The sequence below is a fragment of the Mobula birostris genome, chromosome 6, assembly GCF_030028105.1.
Source record: "Mobula birostris isolate sMobBir1 chromosome 6, sMobBir1.hap1, whole genome shotgun sequence".
NCBI classification, from domain to species: Eukaryota; Metazoa; Chordata; class Chondrichthyes; order Myliobatiformes; family Myliobatidae; genus Mobula; species Mobula birostris.
In genome coordinates this window covers 138,472,838-138,492,332 of record NC_092375.1, presented here as the reverse complement: position 1 = coordinate 138,492,332, position 19,495 = coordinate 138,472,838, and the positions used below count along the sequence as shown (strand labels likewise).

The following is a 19,495-nucleotide window of genomic DNA, read 5'->3' as shown; positions in this document are numbered from 1 at the left end:
TGTACAGTGTAGTCGGGAATATTAAGTCAAAAACGATTTGTGGAAAAAATGGGCACGTACGCGCATGCGCATGTCACGCATGAGCACACAGGTGCCTGCGCAAGGCTTCATGGTCATGGTAGTCTTTCTCGGGGTAAACACTGTCCCGTATTTGACTGCTACTTTTGTCCCTTATTTGGGAGTGAGAAAGTTGGCAACCCTAACTGTAAAAGACATGCTGAGGTGAGTTTAACCCTACTTGAACACCTCCCCACCCCCCCGGGTCAGCCGGTCTGCAAGAATATTGTCAATATTAAACCGGTCCGCAGTGCAAAAAAGGTTGTGGACACCTGATTTAGATCACCTTGTAGAGATCTGTTTTCAATTTGACGCAAAAGCCTTTTTCTGTTGATCAGTGTCAAAAAAGCCAAATTAAATCTACTTTGATTCAGTGTTGTAATACAAAAAGCATGAAAACAAGAGGGGGCATTGAATACTTTTTAAAGGCACTGTAATTCATGTTTGATTATATTTATGTACAAACGTATGATAACTCAATGACTTGTATTGTTCAGTTTGCTACTACCAAGTCCATTATGCAGGAGAGATGAGAATATCCATTGTAGATTGAAAGGTGCTACATAGATATGATAGCATTAGGTCATAGGATTTCTTATCAAAAGGCATTAGTTTTGATTTCACAATTCCAACTGGAAAATTAAAATCGAGTATTTAAATCTGAAAGTTGAAGAAGTTCCCATTAGCAGTGGTGAATGTATAACTGCCTGACTTCTACAAATTCCAATCTAGTTTGCTAGTCTCTTCAGGAAAGGCAAGATGTCATTCCCACCTGGTTCATCCATAAATTACTCCATAGTTGACTCATAACCACCCTGTTGAGTTGCTCTACCATTTAAGGAAAACAGTAAGTTACTGCTGGCCTGGCCAGTTACATCCTTATCCTGAGAATGTTTAAGTTCCTGGTTATATTATCACAAAACAAAGAGCTGAACTGCTTGGGTAAAGCTGAAATTTTGTTTTGCAGAATAGAGTAAATAATATGCATGGAAAGAAATATAGCAACTGCAGTTCTCAAAGTGTTGTATTGTTAAAGGTTGATAAGTGTGGCATTGTCATGGTTGGGACTTATACTAACTAAAATTATTTATTGAAGCTTATGAAGCATAGCAAGAAGTCATCATTGTCATAATGACAATATTACCAGAGCAAAATTATAGTTTTATTCTATTGTGCTTTCCAGGTGGTGGTATTCCAGAAGTGTTATTTTTCGAGACGGCAACTCCTATGTTTTAGACAGAGCTCATGCAAAGAAATGAGAAGCATAATGTCTGTAGATACCCAAATTTCATGATGCATTTCTCAGTGGAAAGTATATCATTTGGTGATGAGGAATGAGCAACAAAACAAAGTTTGGAGTGCTTTGGTTTGGAACCTTTGTTTGTGGAGAAACATGTATTGTGATGTGTTAGGTGTTCACTGCATTGCAGTGATTCACAGAAGAGATTTACCAACATCTGAAGTGCATTTAGTGATGGGCGTTAATTACAGATGATCCCCACATCTCACAAAAGCATGCTTTAAAAATACCACACACTCAATAATTGCTCCAATGTTTTATGAACAAACAGAAGAGATTTTCATGTAGTATGCAAAGCCAGAGTTGTCTCAGTTTAATTGATTTTCTGTTTTCAGATTCAGCTTGTAATAGTGCTCCTGGATCTGGCCCAAGCTCGCCCAACAACAGTTCCAACAACATCACTACAGAAAATGGGATAGCTGGGCCAGCCACCAGCATCCCATCTGAGGTAACTTCAACACAGCTACTTTAGTGATAATCTTGCTAATCCTATCATTTTAGGTGTAGCACATTCTTCTATTTAAAAATGGTAAGAGATATGACTTTACAGTTTCTCTTACTGAATAAGTTCTACAGCATTAATTGCCTATTGTACTCCCTCAGGAAATTGGTATAAGTGACCAAGGTTAAGCTGGAAAGAAAGTATGACGATTGACAAGAGGATCAGGTATTACAGGGAATAGAGTTTGAAGGTGATTGTCAGAAGATGCAAATGGTCAGAATGAGCAGTGGAGGTAGATCAGTTGTAGTTTTCACTAGGGAGCTGAATAGCAATCTAAAAGAAAATAATTTCCAGGAATATTGTTAGAGGGCAGGGGAATGGGGCGAACTAGATTGCACATAAAGAACTGGTGCAGACTTGGTGGAGTTAGTGAACTCTATCTATCCTGTAAGAGTTCTTTTTAGTTCTTCCTGGTCCAGCAGCAGAATGCTAATTTGGAGAATCAACCTGGTAAAAACTTGCTCAACAGTGACTCCAAGGGGCATTTTATATCTTTAATTCATTGAGTCTGCTTAAATATTTTAATTTTTTTAGTGATTTAAATGTTTATCTAATTTTTTTTTACAATAGACTCAGGCAAGGGTGTTAGGTTATTTTAGCCATCTGTCAGCTATGTTTGGGTGTTTTGGCACTGGGCCTTTTTCTACTCCTCCCAAAACCTGATAGCATTTATGCTTGCGAGGCTCTGGCACTCTACAAAGCTCACTGTTGGGAATTGGGTGCACTTGGGAACACCCTGATGAAAGGGAATCCACTAAAGCCAAGTCCAGACTTAGTGAGCCACTTATGATGTAGGAAAACCAAGCTATTGTAAACTTCCTGACTTCTGCAAGATTATTTGGCTTCTGACCATGTTTTTTTCTATCGGCTTTGCTCAATGCTGTTGATAAGCTATAACAGAGTAAACAGATAAACATTAAGTGATGTGAAGTTGGTATTTAGCCAAAAGTTACAATTTTTTATTTCTGAATTTTTTTATATCTATTGGAAACGTACGATTTCTGAGATATAAGCTTTCCATCTTCAAAACATTCTCTGCATTCTGTTTATTCTGTATTCTGTTACTGTTCTATGATTTACGTAACATTTAGAACAACAGTAATTCATGCTTCACAAATTCCCCTGTTTTTTAGGCTCTATTGTGGAAAAAAAAGGAGTATATGATTCACAAATAAAAATTCTCAGTTAAATTAATCAAAATTCCTCTTTGTAATACTCGTTGATGTGTACAAAGGGTTGGGGGCTGAGTACATTTTCAAGGCACTGTAAGTTGTAACTGAGAAGTACAGTAGGGAACAGGTAGGGAATTAGACCAGCAGGACCAGATAAAGCAACACATATCAAAGTTGCTGGCGAACGCAGCAGGCCAGACAGCATCTCTAGGAAGAGGTACAGTCGACATTTCAGGCCGAGACCCTTCGTCAGGAAATATTGAGGCCCTGGTTAAGAAAAAAAAGGGGGTAGCATTACAGGTACAGGCAGGTAGGAACAAATGGGGTGCTTATGGAGTATAAGAAATACAAGAAAGAAAGAAATTGGGAGAGCTAAAAGAAAGCATGATATTGCCTTAACAGGCAAGCTGAATGAGAATTCTAAGGGACTCTTCAGATATATTAAGAGCAAAAGGATTGCAAGGGACAAAATTGGTCCTCTGGAAGATCAGAATGGTAATCCATGCGTGGAGGCAAAAGAGATGAGGGAAATCTTAAGTGCATTTTTTTTGCAGCTGTATTTTCTCAGGAGACGGACACAGAGTCTATAGAAGTAAGGCAAAACGGCATCAACTTCATGGACTCTATACAGATTACAGAGGAGGAGGTATTTGCCATCTTGAGGCACAATAGGGTGGATAAATCCCCAGGGCCTGACAAGGTGTTTCCTTAGACCCTTCAGGAGGCAAGTATAGAAATTGCCAAGACCCTAACAGAGATATTTAAATCATCCTCAGTGGCAGGTGAGGTGCAGGAGGATTGGAGGATAGCTAATGTTATTCTGCTGATTAAGAAAGTACCTAAAAATAAATCAGGAAATATAGGCTGGTGAGCTGGACATGAGTCGTAGGAAAGTTATTGGAAGGTATTCTAAGAGACTGGATATGTAATTATATGGATAGACATGGACTGATTAAGGATGGTCAGCATGGCTTCATGCATGGTAAGTCGTGTTTAACCAATCTTATGTTGCTTTTCGAGGAAGTTACCAGGAAAGTGATGAAAGCAAGGCGGGGATGTTGTCTACATGGGCTTTTGACAAGGTCCTGCATGGGAGGTTGGTCATGAAGGTTCATTCGTTCAGCATTCAAGATGAGGTAGTAAATTGGATTAGCCGTTACCTTTGTAGGGGAACCCAGAGAGTGGTAGTAAGTGATTGCCTCTCTGAATGGAGGCCTGTGACTAGCAGAATGTTGCAGGGATTGGTGCTTGGGTCCGTTATTGTTTGTCATACTTATCAATGATCTGGATGATAATATGGTTGACTGGATCAGCAAATTTGCTGCTGACACCAAGATTGGGTCTGAAAAATGGCAGCTGGAATTTAATACAGACAAGTGCAAGGTGTTACACTTCAGTAGGACCAACCAGGGTAGTAAATGGTAGGGAACTGGAGAGTATGGTAGAACAAAAGGATCTAGGAATACAGGTACATAATACATTGAAAGTGTCATCACAGGTTTATAGGGTCATAAAGAAAGCTTTTTGGCACATTGGCCTTCATAAATCAAAGTATAAGTACAGAAGATCGGATGTTATATTGAAGTTGTGTCAGACATTAGCATGACCTAAGTTGGAACTTGGCACAAACAAGAGGAGATCTGTAGATGCTGGAAAATAAGGAACACATTGTGTGCAATTTTGGTCACCCACCTACAGGAAGGAAAGAAATAAGGTTGAAAGAGTACAGAGGAGATTTACAAGGATGTTGCCAGGTCTGGAGGACCTGAGTTATATGGAAGATTGAACAGGTTAGAATTTTATTCCTTGAAAAAGTATAAGATTAGGATATTTGACAAAATTATAAAGGATATAGATAGGGTAAATGCAAGCAGGCGTTTTCCACTGAGGTTAGATAGGACTGCAACTAGATGTCATGTGTTAAGGGTGGAACGTGAAAAGTTTAAAGGGAACATGAGGGAAAATGTCATCACTCAGAGGGTTGTGACAATGTGGAACAAGCTGCCAGCATAAGTGCTTCATGCAAGCTCAATTTCAATGTTTAAAAGAAGTTTGGATAGATACATGGATGGTAGGGGAATGGCAGGCTATGGTCCTGGTGCAGGTCGATGGGAGTAGGTAGTTTAAATGGCTTCACATGGACTAGATGGACCTAAGGGCCTGTTTCTGTGCTGTACTTTCCTGTGACTCTTTTTAGCGACTGAGAGGCTGAGTGGAATAACTTGTTGGAATTGCTCTTGTAGCTAATAGGTGAGATGCTTTCAGATTATAGAATTTACACTACACACACAGGCAATTCAGTTCACACTACATGTAAGTGTTCACATCTTGATTACAGCCATTTCCACTTCATTCTAATATTGTGCTCTTTTTAAATAATGTTTAGTTTCAATTTAAAAGCTGTTTTATCGTCTGCCTCAATATTCATTTGTGCTAATGCATTCCATACTATTACTGTATAACCATTTCTAGGGATCAACATTGCTTTATTCATGCATAATTGTTTGTTCATGATAGAGAGACATCATTAGCTAGGCTAGTATTTGCTACCTATCCCTATTTGGGCAATGTCCGGGCATTCTAGGGCCAACCAGATTGTATTTGGTCTGGAATCATGTACAAGTCAAACCAAGAGAGGACAGCACATTTTTTCCCCTGAAATACACCACTGAACCAGATTGGATTTTACAGCAATCTAGTCATTTCACACTATTTAGCTTCTTAGCCCAGATACGTTCAATTGTTGTCAAGGAGAAATTTGAAAACATGCTTCTAAGTCATTTGTAAAGGTACCTAGATAGAGAAGCAATAACTTAACAGTGATACTATCATACCCTATGATGTTCATGATCTTGCATTATGCTTCCTATTTGTTTTTTGTAATACTTACCTTCACACTGCAAGGAAATAGGTATTCTGAACTTAAGTGTACAGTAGAAGGTAAAATTCTTAATGGAGGAGTGAAAATTTAAAAGTACAGACGTATAACTAAACATAATGATGTGAAAATCTGGGGTCATTAAAATATAAAAGGATGTTGGCTCCGTATGGAACATTGAAAATAAACACAAAGATTTGTTGGACATTTTTAGACATTCTTACTGCACGGTTTAGTCACTTTTACTGCAAAGTTGGGGTATTGTATATTGTTGCACTAAACTGAAGATTCATTACAAGCATACAGGAAAAGGTTTAAATTGAAAGTGTTGAAGTCACTGGAACAGAAATTTTCTTTCTTTCTTTTTAAATCTTTTTATTGAATAAGTATACAAAAAGGTAAGCCATATAAGCACTAATACACTGTTAGAATATAATAAAATTACAGGAGATATTAATACAAAAAAATGATACAAACAATGTAATTTAAACATAACCTACTAAGGTAACATAATAGTATACTAATTTATATATATATATATATATCAATAGAGAAAAAGAAAAAAAAACCAAAAAAAAACCACCGTGCAGCTAACTAAAAGCAAAGGAAAGCAATGGGCTAACTTGGAACCAAGCAGAGTTAAAAAAAACTTAAAATCACGTCCTCAATCCCGACCTCCATTAAAAATAGTAAAAAGAAACAAGAAGGGTATATAAATATGGAGCAAAAAAAGGAGGAGAAAAAAAAATTACATTAAATGAAAATATTGAATAAAAGATCTCCAGGTCTGTTCAAATTTAAGTGAGGAATCATAAAGATTACTTCTAATTTTCTCCAAGTTCAAGCATAATATCGTCTGAGAAAACCAAAAAAAGGTAGTTGGAGCATTAAGCTCTTTCCAATGTTGTAAGATGCATCTTTTCACCATTAAAGTGAGAAATGCAATCATTCTACGGGCTGAAGGAGAAAGATTACTGGAAATTTTAGGTAGTCCAAAGATAGCAGTAATAGGGTGAGGAGAGATATCTATATTCAATACCTTGGAAATAATATTAAAAATGTCTCTCCAAAAAGTTTCCAGAGTAGGTCAAGACCAAAACATATGAGTTAAAGAGGCTATCTGCCCCGGACATCTATCACAAAAAGGATTAATATGAGAATAAAAGCGAGCTAATTTATCTTTGGACATATGTGCTCTATGAACAACTTTAAATTGAATTAGGGAATGTTTAGCACGTATAGAGGAAGTATTGACTAATTGTAAAATCTGCCCCCAGTCATCCACGGAAATGATAGACCCCAATTCTTGTTCCCAATCTACCCTAATCTTATCAAATGGAGCTTTCCTAAGTTTCATAATAATATTATAAATCATAGCCGATGTACCTTTCTGACATGGATTAAGGTTAATTATAGTATCTAAAATATATGTAGGAGGAGGCATAGGAAAAGAAGAAAGTATAGTACTTAGGAAATTTCTAACTTGTAGATATCTAAAAAAGTGTATTCTTGATAAATTATATTTATTAGATAATTGTTCAAAAGACATAAGGGAACCATCTAAAGATAAATTCAAAAACCGTGAAATACCCTTAGTCTTCCAAATTTGAAAAGCACGATCCGTAAAAGAGGGAGGAAAAAATATATTACCTAAAATAGGAATCGCTAGCCCAAATTGGTTAAGATCAAAAAATTTTCTGAATTGAAACCAAATACGTAAGGTATATTTAACTATCGGGTTAGATACCTGTTTGAGGCGTTTCAAATCAAAAGGAAGAGAGGAACCTAAAATAGAGCCAAGTGTATAGCCCTGAACAGATTGTAATTCCAATGCTACCCATTTAGGAATGGATAGTATATCCTGGTCAAGTAACCAAAATTTCATATGTCGAATATTAATTGCCCAATAATAGAATCTAAAGTTAGGTAATGCTAAACCTCCATCTCTCTTAGCTTTCTGTAAATGTATTTTACCCAGCCTCGGGTTTTTATTTTGCCAAATAAATGAAGAAATTTTTGAGTCAACCTTATCAAAAAAAGATTTTGGGACAAAGATTGGTAATACCTGAAATATATATAGACATTTTGGCAAAAAAAACATCTTAACTGCATTAATACGACCAATCAAAGTTAAATATAAAGGAAACCATTTAGATGAAAGTTGAATAATATGGTCAATTAAGGGTAAAAAGTTAATCTTAAATAAATCTTTGTATTTACAAGTAAATTTAATCCCAAGATATGAAAAATAATTATTAATCAATTTAAATGGAAAGTTATGATATAAGGGAAGTTGTTTATTAATCGGGAAAAGTTCACTCTTACTAAGATTTAATTTATAACCAGAAAAGAGACTAAATTGTGCTAATAACTCTAAAACAGCAGGGATGGATTTTTGAGGATTAGAAATATATAAAAGTAAGTCATCAGCATAGAGTGATATTTTATGGGACTTTAAGCCCCGGAACAGAAATTTTAAGGGGATTGAATTCGTGTTTGTGAAAAGATTTTGGGAGGATACACATCACCACACATATTCCACAAATCTAGAAGATACTTGTTTTCCTTGCAATTTGCTTGCATATGTACAAACGTATTAAGGGCAAGGGAAGACCAGTCATCCCCTTGAGACGACTGGCCATTCATAAGATCATGAAAAATATTCAAATTTTTAGCTTCCACCGCTCTTGGAGGAAGAGTATCACTGCCACGTATTACTTAGCTGACTCTAGTTGTGCCTGGTTATATACCCAGCATACTATATCCCATATTTTTTAAATAATGTTATGTAATATTAATTCAAGGCTTCTTAGCAAACCATGTAATAATTTTCAAAACTTTCAATTAATTTTCTGCGATATGTTTATAAATCCATTCTGCTCCAATATAAACTTACCAAGTATTAATTTTCAATGTTTACAAACAGCTACCACACAAGCCACTAGAAAATAATATCATCAGTGTTTCCTTACGTACTCTTTCTTTTCCCTGAGATGGACTGTGGTATTTGCCACATTATGTTCACAGGGTGTCAGAGTTTGACACCATACATAAGGAGTCTTTTATACGTCTTCCCCATGGATTGCGTGGATTTTCTGTGGATCCTCTAGTTTCCTCCCACAGTCCAAAGGCATACCGGGTAGGTTAATTGGTCATTGTAAATTATCCAGAGATTAAGTTAGCGTAATTCAGGGCCTACTCCATGCTGTAACACAAATAAATAAAGTAATACTGAGTGTGTATTAATTATGATAGTGAGGGTAAGAATAGGATGATTTGGTAGAAGAACGTGTGGCTGAAGAATTGGTGCAGGCGGTAGAGTTTCAGATTTATGAGTCATTGAGATCTCTCCTGGGGAAGGTATGACCTGTACAAAAGGGACAGGTTACACCTGAACCCGAGGGGAACCCATAGCCTTACAGGCAGGTTTACTAGAACTGCTGGGAAGGGTTTAAACTAGTTCAGCAGGGGGAATGTGAACAAAAGTGATAGATCGAGGATGGGGCAGTTGCTGTAAAGATAGATGCAGCCTGATAGATAGAACAGCTTCTTCCCCTCTGCCATCCGATTCCAATATGGACGTTGAACCCTTGGACACTACCTTACTTTTTTAGTATATAACATTTCTGTTTTTTGCACAATTAAATATTTGTATACTTTAGTTGATTTAGTTATTATTATTGTGTTTTTTTCCTATATTATGTATTACATTGTACTGCTGCTGCTACGTTAACAAATTTCACATCACTAGCCAGTGATAATAAGCCTGAATCTGATTCTGAAGAGAGACTGTGAGGAAGAATAGACAGTGGAAAGGCATAGTTACAGTTAGCTGGATGGGTTGAAATGTGCTTATTTTAACGTGGTTACAATTGCAGGTTACAATGGAATATTGAGAGGATATGGAGCTGGGCTGAAATCTAGCAGATGGAGTTCAGTCTGGAAGAGTGTGAAGTGATTCACTGTGGAAGGTCGATTTGAAGGCAAAATATGGGGTTAATAGCACAGTTCTTAATAGTGTGGAGGAACAGATGACAATAAACTTGAACTTGGCTGCTTTAGAGAGGGTGAAGAGAAGATTTACTAGGATGATGCCTTGGATTGAGGATAGGGTGAGTGAGCCAGACATTTCTCTTTGGTGATGAGTATAATGAGAGGTGACTTGATAGGGCTGTACCAGATGATAGCAGGCATAGATCAAACAGAAGGAGAAATGGCTCCTACAAGAGTGCATAACTTTAAAGTGATGGAGGAGAGAGGTGTCTGAGGCAAGTATTTTTACACAGGAAATGATAGGTGCATGAAATGTGCTGCGGAGCTGGTGGTAGAGGCAGATAGATTAGGAACATTTAAGAGAATCTTAGATAGGCACATTGATGAAAGAAAAATAGAGAGCTATGTGGGAGGGAAGGGTTAGATTGATCGTGGAGTGTTGGTACAGCATCATAGACTGAAGGGTATGTACTGCGTTACGTTGTTCTATGTTCTAAATACATCAGCTGATTGTTCCTCCACATTTTCACTAGTTGGGCTGCATGCCACTTACAACTTGGGTCCTTTTTACTATTATATGTTACATTTGTTTTTATCAAAATTGATTAATTTTGAAAATTTATCTTTTGTAGCACCTTTTTAACATTGCCCTCCAGTTGCTTATCCAGTTCCACTTTCACATTGCTTCATCAAAACTCTGTCTGCCAGAGAAAGCAGGATCTCCCAGTGGCCACACATTTTAATTCCACATCCCATTCCCATTCTGGTATGTCTATCCACGGCCTCCTCTACTGTAAAAGTGAAGCCGCACTCAGATTGGAGGAACAACACCTTATATTCTGTCTGGGTAGCCTCCAACCAGATGGCATGAACATCGACTTCTCTAACTTCCGCTAAGGCCCCACCTCCCCCTCGTACCCCATCTGTTACTTATTTTTATGCACACATTCTTTCTTTCACTCTCCTTTTTCTTCCTCTGTCCCTCTGAATATACCTCTTGCCCATCCTCTGGGTCCCCCCACCTTGTCTTTCCTCCCAGACCTCCTGTCCCATGATCCTCTTGTATCCCCTCTTGCCTATCACCTGTCCAGCTCTTGGCTCTATCCCTCCCCCTCCTGTCTTCTCCTATCATTTTGGATCTCCCCCTCCCCCTCCAACTTTCAAATCCCTTACTCACTCTTCCTTCAGTTAGTCCTGACAAAGGGTCTCGGCCTGAAACGTCGACTGCACCTCTTCCTACAGATGCTGCCTGGCCTGCTGCGTTCACCAGCAACTTTGATGTGTGTTGCTTGAATTTCCAGCATCTGCAGTATTCCTGTTGTTTATTATTTAAATACATCCAGAGAGGCCCTAGTGCCCTAGAAATTCCTTTATACAGCTCCAGCAGAAATAGTCATGTGCAGTTGAAAATTAGTTTGGCCAGAGTAGTCACTATTACACACATGTTCGGGATCTCTTAGCACCCAGCAGAAAATTCAATCCTGAACTTTTCAATCAAACATTCATTTGTGTTGAGAACATAATGCAAACATGACTTTCTATGCCATATTTTTGGCATAGAAAGCCACTAAACAAAGTCCATAATGGGGCAACACCCAAAATTCATTGCCAGCTGTGATTTTCAACTTCACTGATCTGTCGAATGGCAGTTCTTGTTTACTTGTAATACAGCCAGCTTTTACTAAATCTGTTTCGCCTGAAGCCATGGGACAAACATTCACTTTTTTAGTTCTTACTGAGATCTATGACCTCGTGTGTATGCTTCACTTGTTGAACAGTTACTACCCTACAACCATCAGCATGGATAACTTCAATCACCACTACTCTAAACTGATTCTACAACCTACAAGCTCACTTTCTAGGACTGACTACAATTCTTCTCAGTATTATTTTTTTTATTTGCAGTTTGTCTTTTGCATATTGGTTATCAGTCTTTGCTTACGTTTAGTTTTACATGAAATTTGATTGTTTCTCTTATTTCCTGTAAATGCCTACAAGAAAATAAATGATACTTTACTTTGAACTTTTATATGAAAACTGTGGAGCAGCTCATATCTTCTACTTTTCAGCTGGTCATTATTGCTGCAGTAAGAGAAGTCTCCCAAACTTCATGCTCAAAGAGAAAAGACTACGTTTACTCTAGCCCACTAGAGTATTCACAGGGAATTTCCTGGTCAAATGCAATTTTAGGCCAATGATCCTAATGGCTTTCAATAATTCCACAATATTATAATCATATTTACCATTTTCTTATACTTTATTAGAACTCTTTGAGAGGCTATTGTTGGCGGAGTAGACCCATCATTTTTCACTTTCTAGCTTTTGGATTCTAGTTGTGCAAGCCATGTGACTAATGATGCCTCATTGTTTAGGATGGAGAAATTATCAACATTATTATAGAAGAAGACAACTTCATAAATAGGGTAATGATAATATAAATCTCTGGTTAACTTTTTGGATGCCCGATCCTCAAATTTTATGGAAGAGCTGTAGAAATAAAGTGGCTTTTTCTACATAGCAGCTTGTTTGAAATATTTCTATTATTGAAACTTGTTTGCTGTTTTATAATTCTAGCCTGCTTTAGCTCACAAAATTGTTGCTCGAGATGGCTCTGTGACGCAATTGCCGCTGTATACGTCACCATCCTTGCCCAACATAACTCTAGGTCTTCCAGCCACAGGTCCTGCCAGTGTAAGTACTGGACCCTCTGATTATACATTTGTACACTTACTGTGATATGTGTGATGAAGCTTTGGAGAAGTACTTATGGAGGGTCTGGGTGAAATATCACTTCACTTGCATTTTGCATTAATTACCTCATCAATTTTTTGCTGGAAAGTTCATTTTTAGGGAAGAGTAAACAGATTGTAACAATTATATAAGACAATTTTCCAGGTGTGGTTCTGTAAATGGGATAATAAGGGAAGGAGATGTTATCATTGCTTTTTTTTCACTAACTCACGTCCTAAGCTTGCATAGAAATGGTGAAATGACTGACAGCGTAGAGGTTAGGTTGGTGTTCTGGAAGTTTGATACAGGGTTTTGTGCTCCCTATCACTGAATGGTCCTGATCTTAGTTAAACAGTTAGATGCACCAAATTAATATCCTGCTTGAGTAGTTTATAACAAAATGTTATCAACATTGTTTTCTAATTCAGATCAACCTCCTCTTGTTTGTGTTTCCTCTTCCTCCTTCGCCCTGCAACCCACCCATTCAGATCCTCCTCCGATGCCTCCACTTCAGCCCCTCATCACCCATCTTCATCTCCTTCCCCCTTCTAGTTTTATCCACCCACCACATACACAATTCACCACAAGCTTCCTTCCCACCCTCAGCCCATAATCTGGTTCTGGTTCCATCTTCCTTTCACCTCTCCTCCATTTATTCCCATTATCACCTCTCTTATTCATCAGATCCCAGCTATATCCCAACTTCACCCCTCACCAATCAAGCTTGGTCTGCCCATCAGCTTTCAGCCCTTTCCAGTCCACCAATCAATCACCTCAGACGCCTGTCTCATCTCACCTCTCCACTCTTAGTTCTGATGTAGGGTTTCAGCATGAAACATTGAGTTGCTTCCACCTCTCCCCACCCTCCAGATGTCGCACAACCCACTGTGTTCCTCTAGCAGGTTGTTTGTTGCTCCAGATTCCAGCATCTACAGTTTTTAATTAAACTAATTCTTCCTGGTGTTGAAACCAAGTCTTTCAGGCACAGTCTCACAGCTCTGCAAAATAGTAACAAATGTCAGAACAGGAAGGCATACATGCAGTGCAGGAAATTAGGAGAATATAAATACAAAACATATGATGCTCCCCCCCCCCCCTGCCGCACTTCTCCTGCTTCCCCCCACTTCTCCCACTCTGCTGGTTTAGAACAACCAGTTGAAAGCAGAAGCAATTCTAGGTCCTTATCATCTTTTGTCATGAGAGAGATATGCCATGGTTTAAGATGAAGTACATCAATAGCTGATTATACTGAATGGAACCAAAAAGACACTTGAAACCTAGTTTCAAGTTTCTTTCTAATGAATTCTTTGTATTTCATTTTATAAACATTTAATAAGATTTGTTAAAACTGTTACTCTAAATCTTAATATATGAAATATATAGAAACAGCAAAATTACTTGTAAAGCTCAGTGCACAAAAATACATGTGTAATTTGTATGGTTTTAGTTATCCATCTGTGAGCTTTGACAATATGTTCGCTGTGAGACGGTTGAGTACTAACCTCCTTAATCTTTTGAGATTCCTCTGAATTTCTATTCTAGTTTTGTTAATTTGTCACAGAATATCTGGTTGGAAGTTTTTGTAAGTGCATTGATTCATTGTAGTAGAAATTATAATTGAGATAATTTTTGCTGAAGAAAAATATAGTGCAATTGTTCACATGAAGTATAAATTGCTGTTTTATTCTGCTTTTGCATTCAGGGAGCCTCTGGACAGCCAGAGGGTGATAGAGTGAGCATGCAAGGACTCCCATTGAACACTCCATTTATTGCTGGTGCTCATTTGCCGCACTACATTGCAACGGCATTGGATAAAGATGGCTCTGGTGGACATCAGCCTCTTTTGCAGCATATGGTCTTGTTAGACCAGTCTACACCACAGAGTCCCTTAGTAACTGGTAAGTAACTATAAATTATTATTAGGTTCGTGCAAGGAATGTTCGTCTTTCATGATGCACCAATGGAATGTCATTGTTTTCTTACATTATGAAGAGAGTGTAACAAACAAAATGGTGAAGGAGCTCAGAACGTCAGGCAGCACCTGGGAGGGAAATGTTTCAGGTCAAGACCCTTCATCTGTTCTGAAATAGCAAGTATGAAAAGATGAAGAAGGGGTGATGCAAGAGCTAGCAAGTAATAGGAAGATCCAGATTAGGAAGGATGATAGGCAGATGGAAAAGGGTAGAGTGGAAATAGCGATAGATGCAGGGAAGTGATAGGTTCAGGTGGCGAAGGAGTGCAGATGATGAAATCTCTCAGGAGAGGAAATTGGAGCATGAAATCAAATGACAGAGATGGAGAACAGCAGAAGGGAACAGTGGGGGAAGGGAGCTACTATGTGGGTGCTAGGCAGATGGTGTGGGTGGTGTAGGAGAAAAACGTGTTGAAGGGAGATGCAGTGAGTATAGGAAGAACGGAATAGATCAGGAGAGAGAAGGTGACCAAGGGAGAATAGTTTATGTGAAACAGGAGAATTCATTGTTCAGGCCAATGGGTTGTAGAATACCCTGGCAGAATATGAGGTATCATTCCTCTAGTTTGCATTTACCTTTTCCCTGACAATGCAGGAGGCTGACAACAAACATGTTAGTGTGGGAATGGAGAAGGAAATTAAAATGGCTAGCATCCAGGAGCTTCACATGGCCAATGTAAATGCAGCTCAGATACTCAGCAAGCTTTGCTTTTTATGTGCATGGTCTCAGCAATGTAGAGCCCTTCCTGGTGAGGCTGATATTCATATGCATCTTCTCTAGCTTAGCTTATTGTGTCCAGTGCTCCCAGTGTGGTCTCCTCTATATGGGTGAGACCAGGCACAGCAGAGGTGACCACTTTGCCAAGCACTGGTATTCTTGTCTGCCAAGGCTATCAGGTAAACTACTCCCTTCAGTCATTTTCTCTTTCCTCCTGATCTACCCAATTCCTCCTACAATCACCACAGTCCCCATCACTCTGTTACATACCCCTCCTCTACCCATTCCATCTTAGGCAACAAGATGTTGCCTAAGATCATTAAAAATACCTAAAGAGTAGAGAATAGCCAAAGTTGTTGCTCTCCTAAAACCCAATAAAGACCCCAACATTCCTAAAAATTACAGACCGATTTCCTTGCTCTGCACCCTCTGTAAACTCTATGAGACTCATACTGAAAAGAATATACCCCTTAGTCGAAGATCTTCTAACACCAGACCAAGCCGGGTTCAGGCCAGGCCGCTCTTGCTGCGGTCAAGTCCTGAACTTAACCCAGTATATTGAGGATGGCTTTGAAATACGATAAATTACAGGGGCAGTATTCGTTGACTTAAAACAGCAGCATACGACACTGTGAATCACAGAGGCCTTTTACTGAAATTATCTAAAGTGTTAAAGAACGAACCCACAGTCAAAGTAATAAGAAGCCTCCTAGAAAATCACAGACCTTATGTAGAAATAAGTGGAATTAAGAGTAGGTGGCATCCACAAAAGAACAGAGTACCACAGGGATCAGTCCTGGCACCTCTACTATTTAATGTTTACACAAACGACCAACCAACCTTTCCTAACACACGCAGGTTTATCTATGCAGACAACCTATGCATAGCAACACAAGCTAACTCCTTCCAAGAAGTTGAAGTACGACTTACAGCAGTTCTTGAAGCAATGGAGCAGTATTATGAAAAATAGTCTCTGAACCCAAATCCATCAAAAACTCAAGTGTGCATTCCAGCTGAGGAATCGAGAAGTAGCTCAGAAACTCAGATCTTCTGGTGTGGAAAGGAGGTTGAACACCATCCGACTCCATTTACCTGGGCGTGACACTGGATAGGACGCTCTCATTTGCCACCCACATCCAAAAACTCCAAAAGAAAGTTGGCTCTCGCAATTCTCTCTTGAAAAAATTAGCAGGCACAAATTGGGGAGCTAATGCTCACACACTTAGATCAACTGCCCTAGCACACTGCCTTGTACCTGCAGAATACTGTGCACCTGTGTGGGGCAGATCAGCCCATGCAAAGAAAATAGACCTGTTGCTTAACGAAGCCTGCCGAATAATCACAGGCACACTGTGCCCCACACCCACTAACATCATTTACAGACTTGCAGGCATTGCTCCCCCAGAGATCCAAAGACACACTACAACAAAAATTGAAAAAAGTAAACAGAACTCGGATCCGCGGCACCCACTACATTATTATATGCCAGTTTCCAACCGCCTAAAATCGAGGAAAAGCTTTGCTACAGTGGAGGAACTACCACATGGAACATCCCCCCAAACGTACAGGATTGACCTCTGGCAACAAACAGAAGCCAGAACCCCACCAAACAATACAGTGCAAGACCCCACAGAAATGTTGCCAGACGGGGCACTGCTTGACAGACAGAAGTGGTGCGCTCTCAATAGAGCGAGAGCCGGAGTTTGTTGGACGGGAGACAATATGGTGAAGTGGAGTTTAAAGACTAGCGAATCCTGTGAGTGTGGCGAAAGGGTGCAGAACATTGAACACGTTCTGTGCAACTGCCCACTCTCACCTGATTTAGCTGACACTGACCTGCTCAACATCAACCAAATAACACTAGAGTGGCTGGCTGTCTGGTGTGACAAGCTATGGTGATGACCCACTCCATCACCCATCACCCACACACCTCTTCCACTGGTTCCCCTCCCCCACTGTTCCCATCTGGCCACCCCACCTCCCTCACCTGCTTGTATGTTCTTTTTCCTCTCCAGTCAGATTCCACCCTTTGCAGCACTTCGTCCCCTTCACCTATTACCTCCCAGCTTCCATTCATATTTCTACACCCCCTCCTCCATCTACTATCGCCCCTCCTCACCTGGATTCACCTATCACTTGCACGATCTTGCTCACCCCTTCACTTGAACTTTTTATACTGCCTTTCTCCCCTCTGTCTTTCAGTGCAGATGAAAGATCTCAACCCAAAATGTTTGCTGTCTATTTTCCTCCACAGATGTTGCCTGACCTGCTGAGTTCTTCCAAGCATCTTGTTTGTTGCTCCAGATTCTAGCATCTGGATCTTTTGTGTTCTGCACTCACACAGCCCCCATCACCTGCTTCTTACCCCTCTTCCACCCACTCCATCTGTCCATCATCCCCACACCCTTTCCACTGGTTCCCCTCATCTACTGAGCAACCTATAGAAATTTTGTTCGACCTTGCTACAAAGTGAAATCAAGCGACATAGGTGACAACAGGACTTCGTTTCCAGTTTGCTCAATGGCTTCTATGCTCGCCTTGATTGTGATTTTAGTCTCCAAAGCTGAAGTGAGAGCATCCTTCGGAAAGGTGAACCCAAGATAGAATCCAGCCCAGATGGGGTAGATGGCCGAGTACTGATCAACTGGCTAGACTGTTAACTAACATCTTGAACCCCTCGTTTCGGCAGTTTGACGTATCCACCTGCTTTAAGCAGGCTTCAATTATATATCAGTGCTTAAGAAGAATGTCCAACCTGCCTCAATTACTATCATTCAGAAGCACTTACGTCCACAATAATGAAGTTTTTTGAAAGGTTGGTGATGAAATGCAACTCCTGCCTGAGAAGCAGTTTACCTACTGGCACAAGAAGTCCATAGCAGATGCCATTTCATTGACACTCAATCCTGGAACATCTGAACAGCAAAGCTACATACAGCAAGATGTTCTGTATTGACTACAGCTCAGCATTCAATACTATCATCCCCTCAAAGCTAATCAATAAGCTTCAAGACCTTGTGCAATTCAATCCTTGATTTCCTCACTTACAGACCCCAATTAGTTTGGATTGGCAATAACATCTCCTCCACAATCTCCATCAGTGCAAGTGCACCATAAGGCTATGTGCTTAGCTCCAATGCCATATTTAAGTTTACTGATGACACCACTGTCATATGCCAAAAATCAAAGGTGGTGACGATTGAAAATCTGCTTGACTCCTGCCACAGCATCACCCTCCAACTCAGTGTCAGCAAGGCCAAGAACCTGATTGTTGACTTCAGGAGGAGGGAACCGGAGGGTCCATGGGCCACTCTTCATCAGGGGTTCAAAGGTAGACAGGGTCAGCAACTTTAAATTCCTTGATGTTATCATTTCAGAGGACCTGTCCCAGGCCCAGCAAGTAAGTGCAATTATGAAGAAAGCATGACAGCTTCTCTACTTCCTTAGAAGGTTGCGAAGATTCAACATGACATCTAAAACTTGACAAACAATTATAGATAAGTGGTGGAGAGTCTATTGGCTGGCTGCATCGCAGCCTGGTATGGAAACACCAATGCCCTTAAATGGAAAGTCTGGCAAAAAGTAGTAGATATGGCTCAGTCCATCATGGGTAAAGCCTTCCCCACCATTGAGCACAACTACACACAGAATATTGTCACAGGAAAGCAGCATCCATTGTCAGGGACCCCCACCACCCAGACATGCTCTCTGCTTGTTGCTGCAATCAGGAAGAAGTTACAGGAGCCTCAGGATTCACACCACCAAGTTCAAAAACAGTTATTACCCCTTAACCATCAGGCTCTTGAACCACAAGGGATAACTTCACTCAACTTCACTTACGCCATCACTGAACTGTTCCCACTATCAAGGACTCTTTGTCTCATGTCCTTGATATTTATTGCTTTTTATATTTGTACAGTTTGTTGTCTTTTGCACACTGGTTATCTGCCCTGTTGGTGCAGTCTTTCATTGATTCTGTTATGGTTATTGGGTTTATTGAGCATGCCCACAAAAAAATGAATATCAGGGTTGTCTGTATACGGCAATATGGTTGTATATCTACTTAAATAATAAATATACTTTGAACTTTGAAAATTTATTAATATAAATGAATTAATATATTAATGCACCCAAAAAGTAACAAATCAGAGATTTCTTTGCCTAATAATCACT

At 39.5% G+C, this 19,495-nt stretch overlaps 1 protein-coding gene across 11 annotated transcripts in view; it reads left to right on the top strand.

The window, feature by feature from the left end:
* hdac4 (histone deacetylase 4) overlaps positions 1 to 19,495 on the top strand; it is a 498,261-nt gene that overhangs the window by 351,321 nt on the left and 127,445 nt on the right. For all 11 annotated transcript variants that reach the window (XM_072261459.1, XM_072261461.1, XM_072261453.1 and 8 more), the window contains 3 exons: positions 1,693 to 1,805; positions 12,477 to 12,593; positions 14,335 to 14,530. In XM_072261459.1, coding sequence (XP_072117560.1) covers positions 1,693 to 1,805; positions 12,477 to 12,593; positions 14,335 to 14,530 — 426 coding nt within the window. The remainder of the gene's footprint in view (positions 1 to 1,692; positions 1,806 to 12,476; positions 12,594 to 14,334; positions 14,531 to 19,495) is intronic.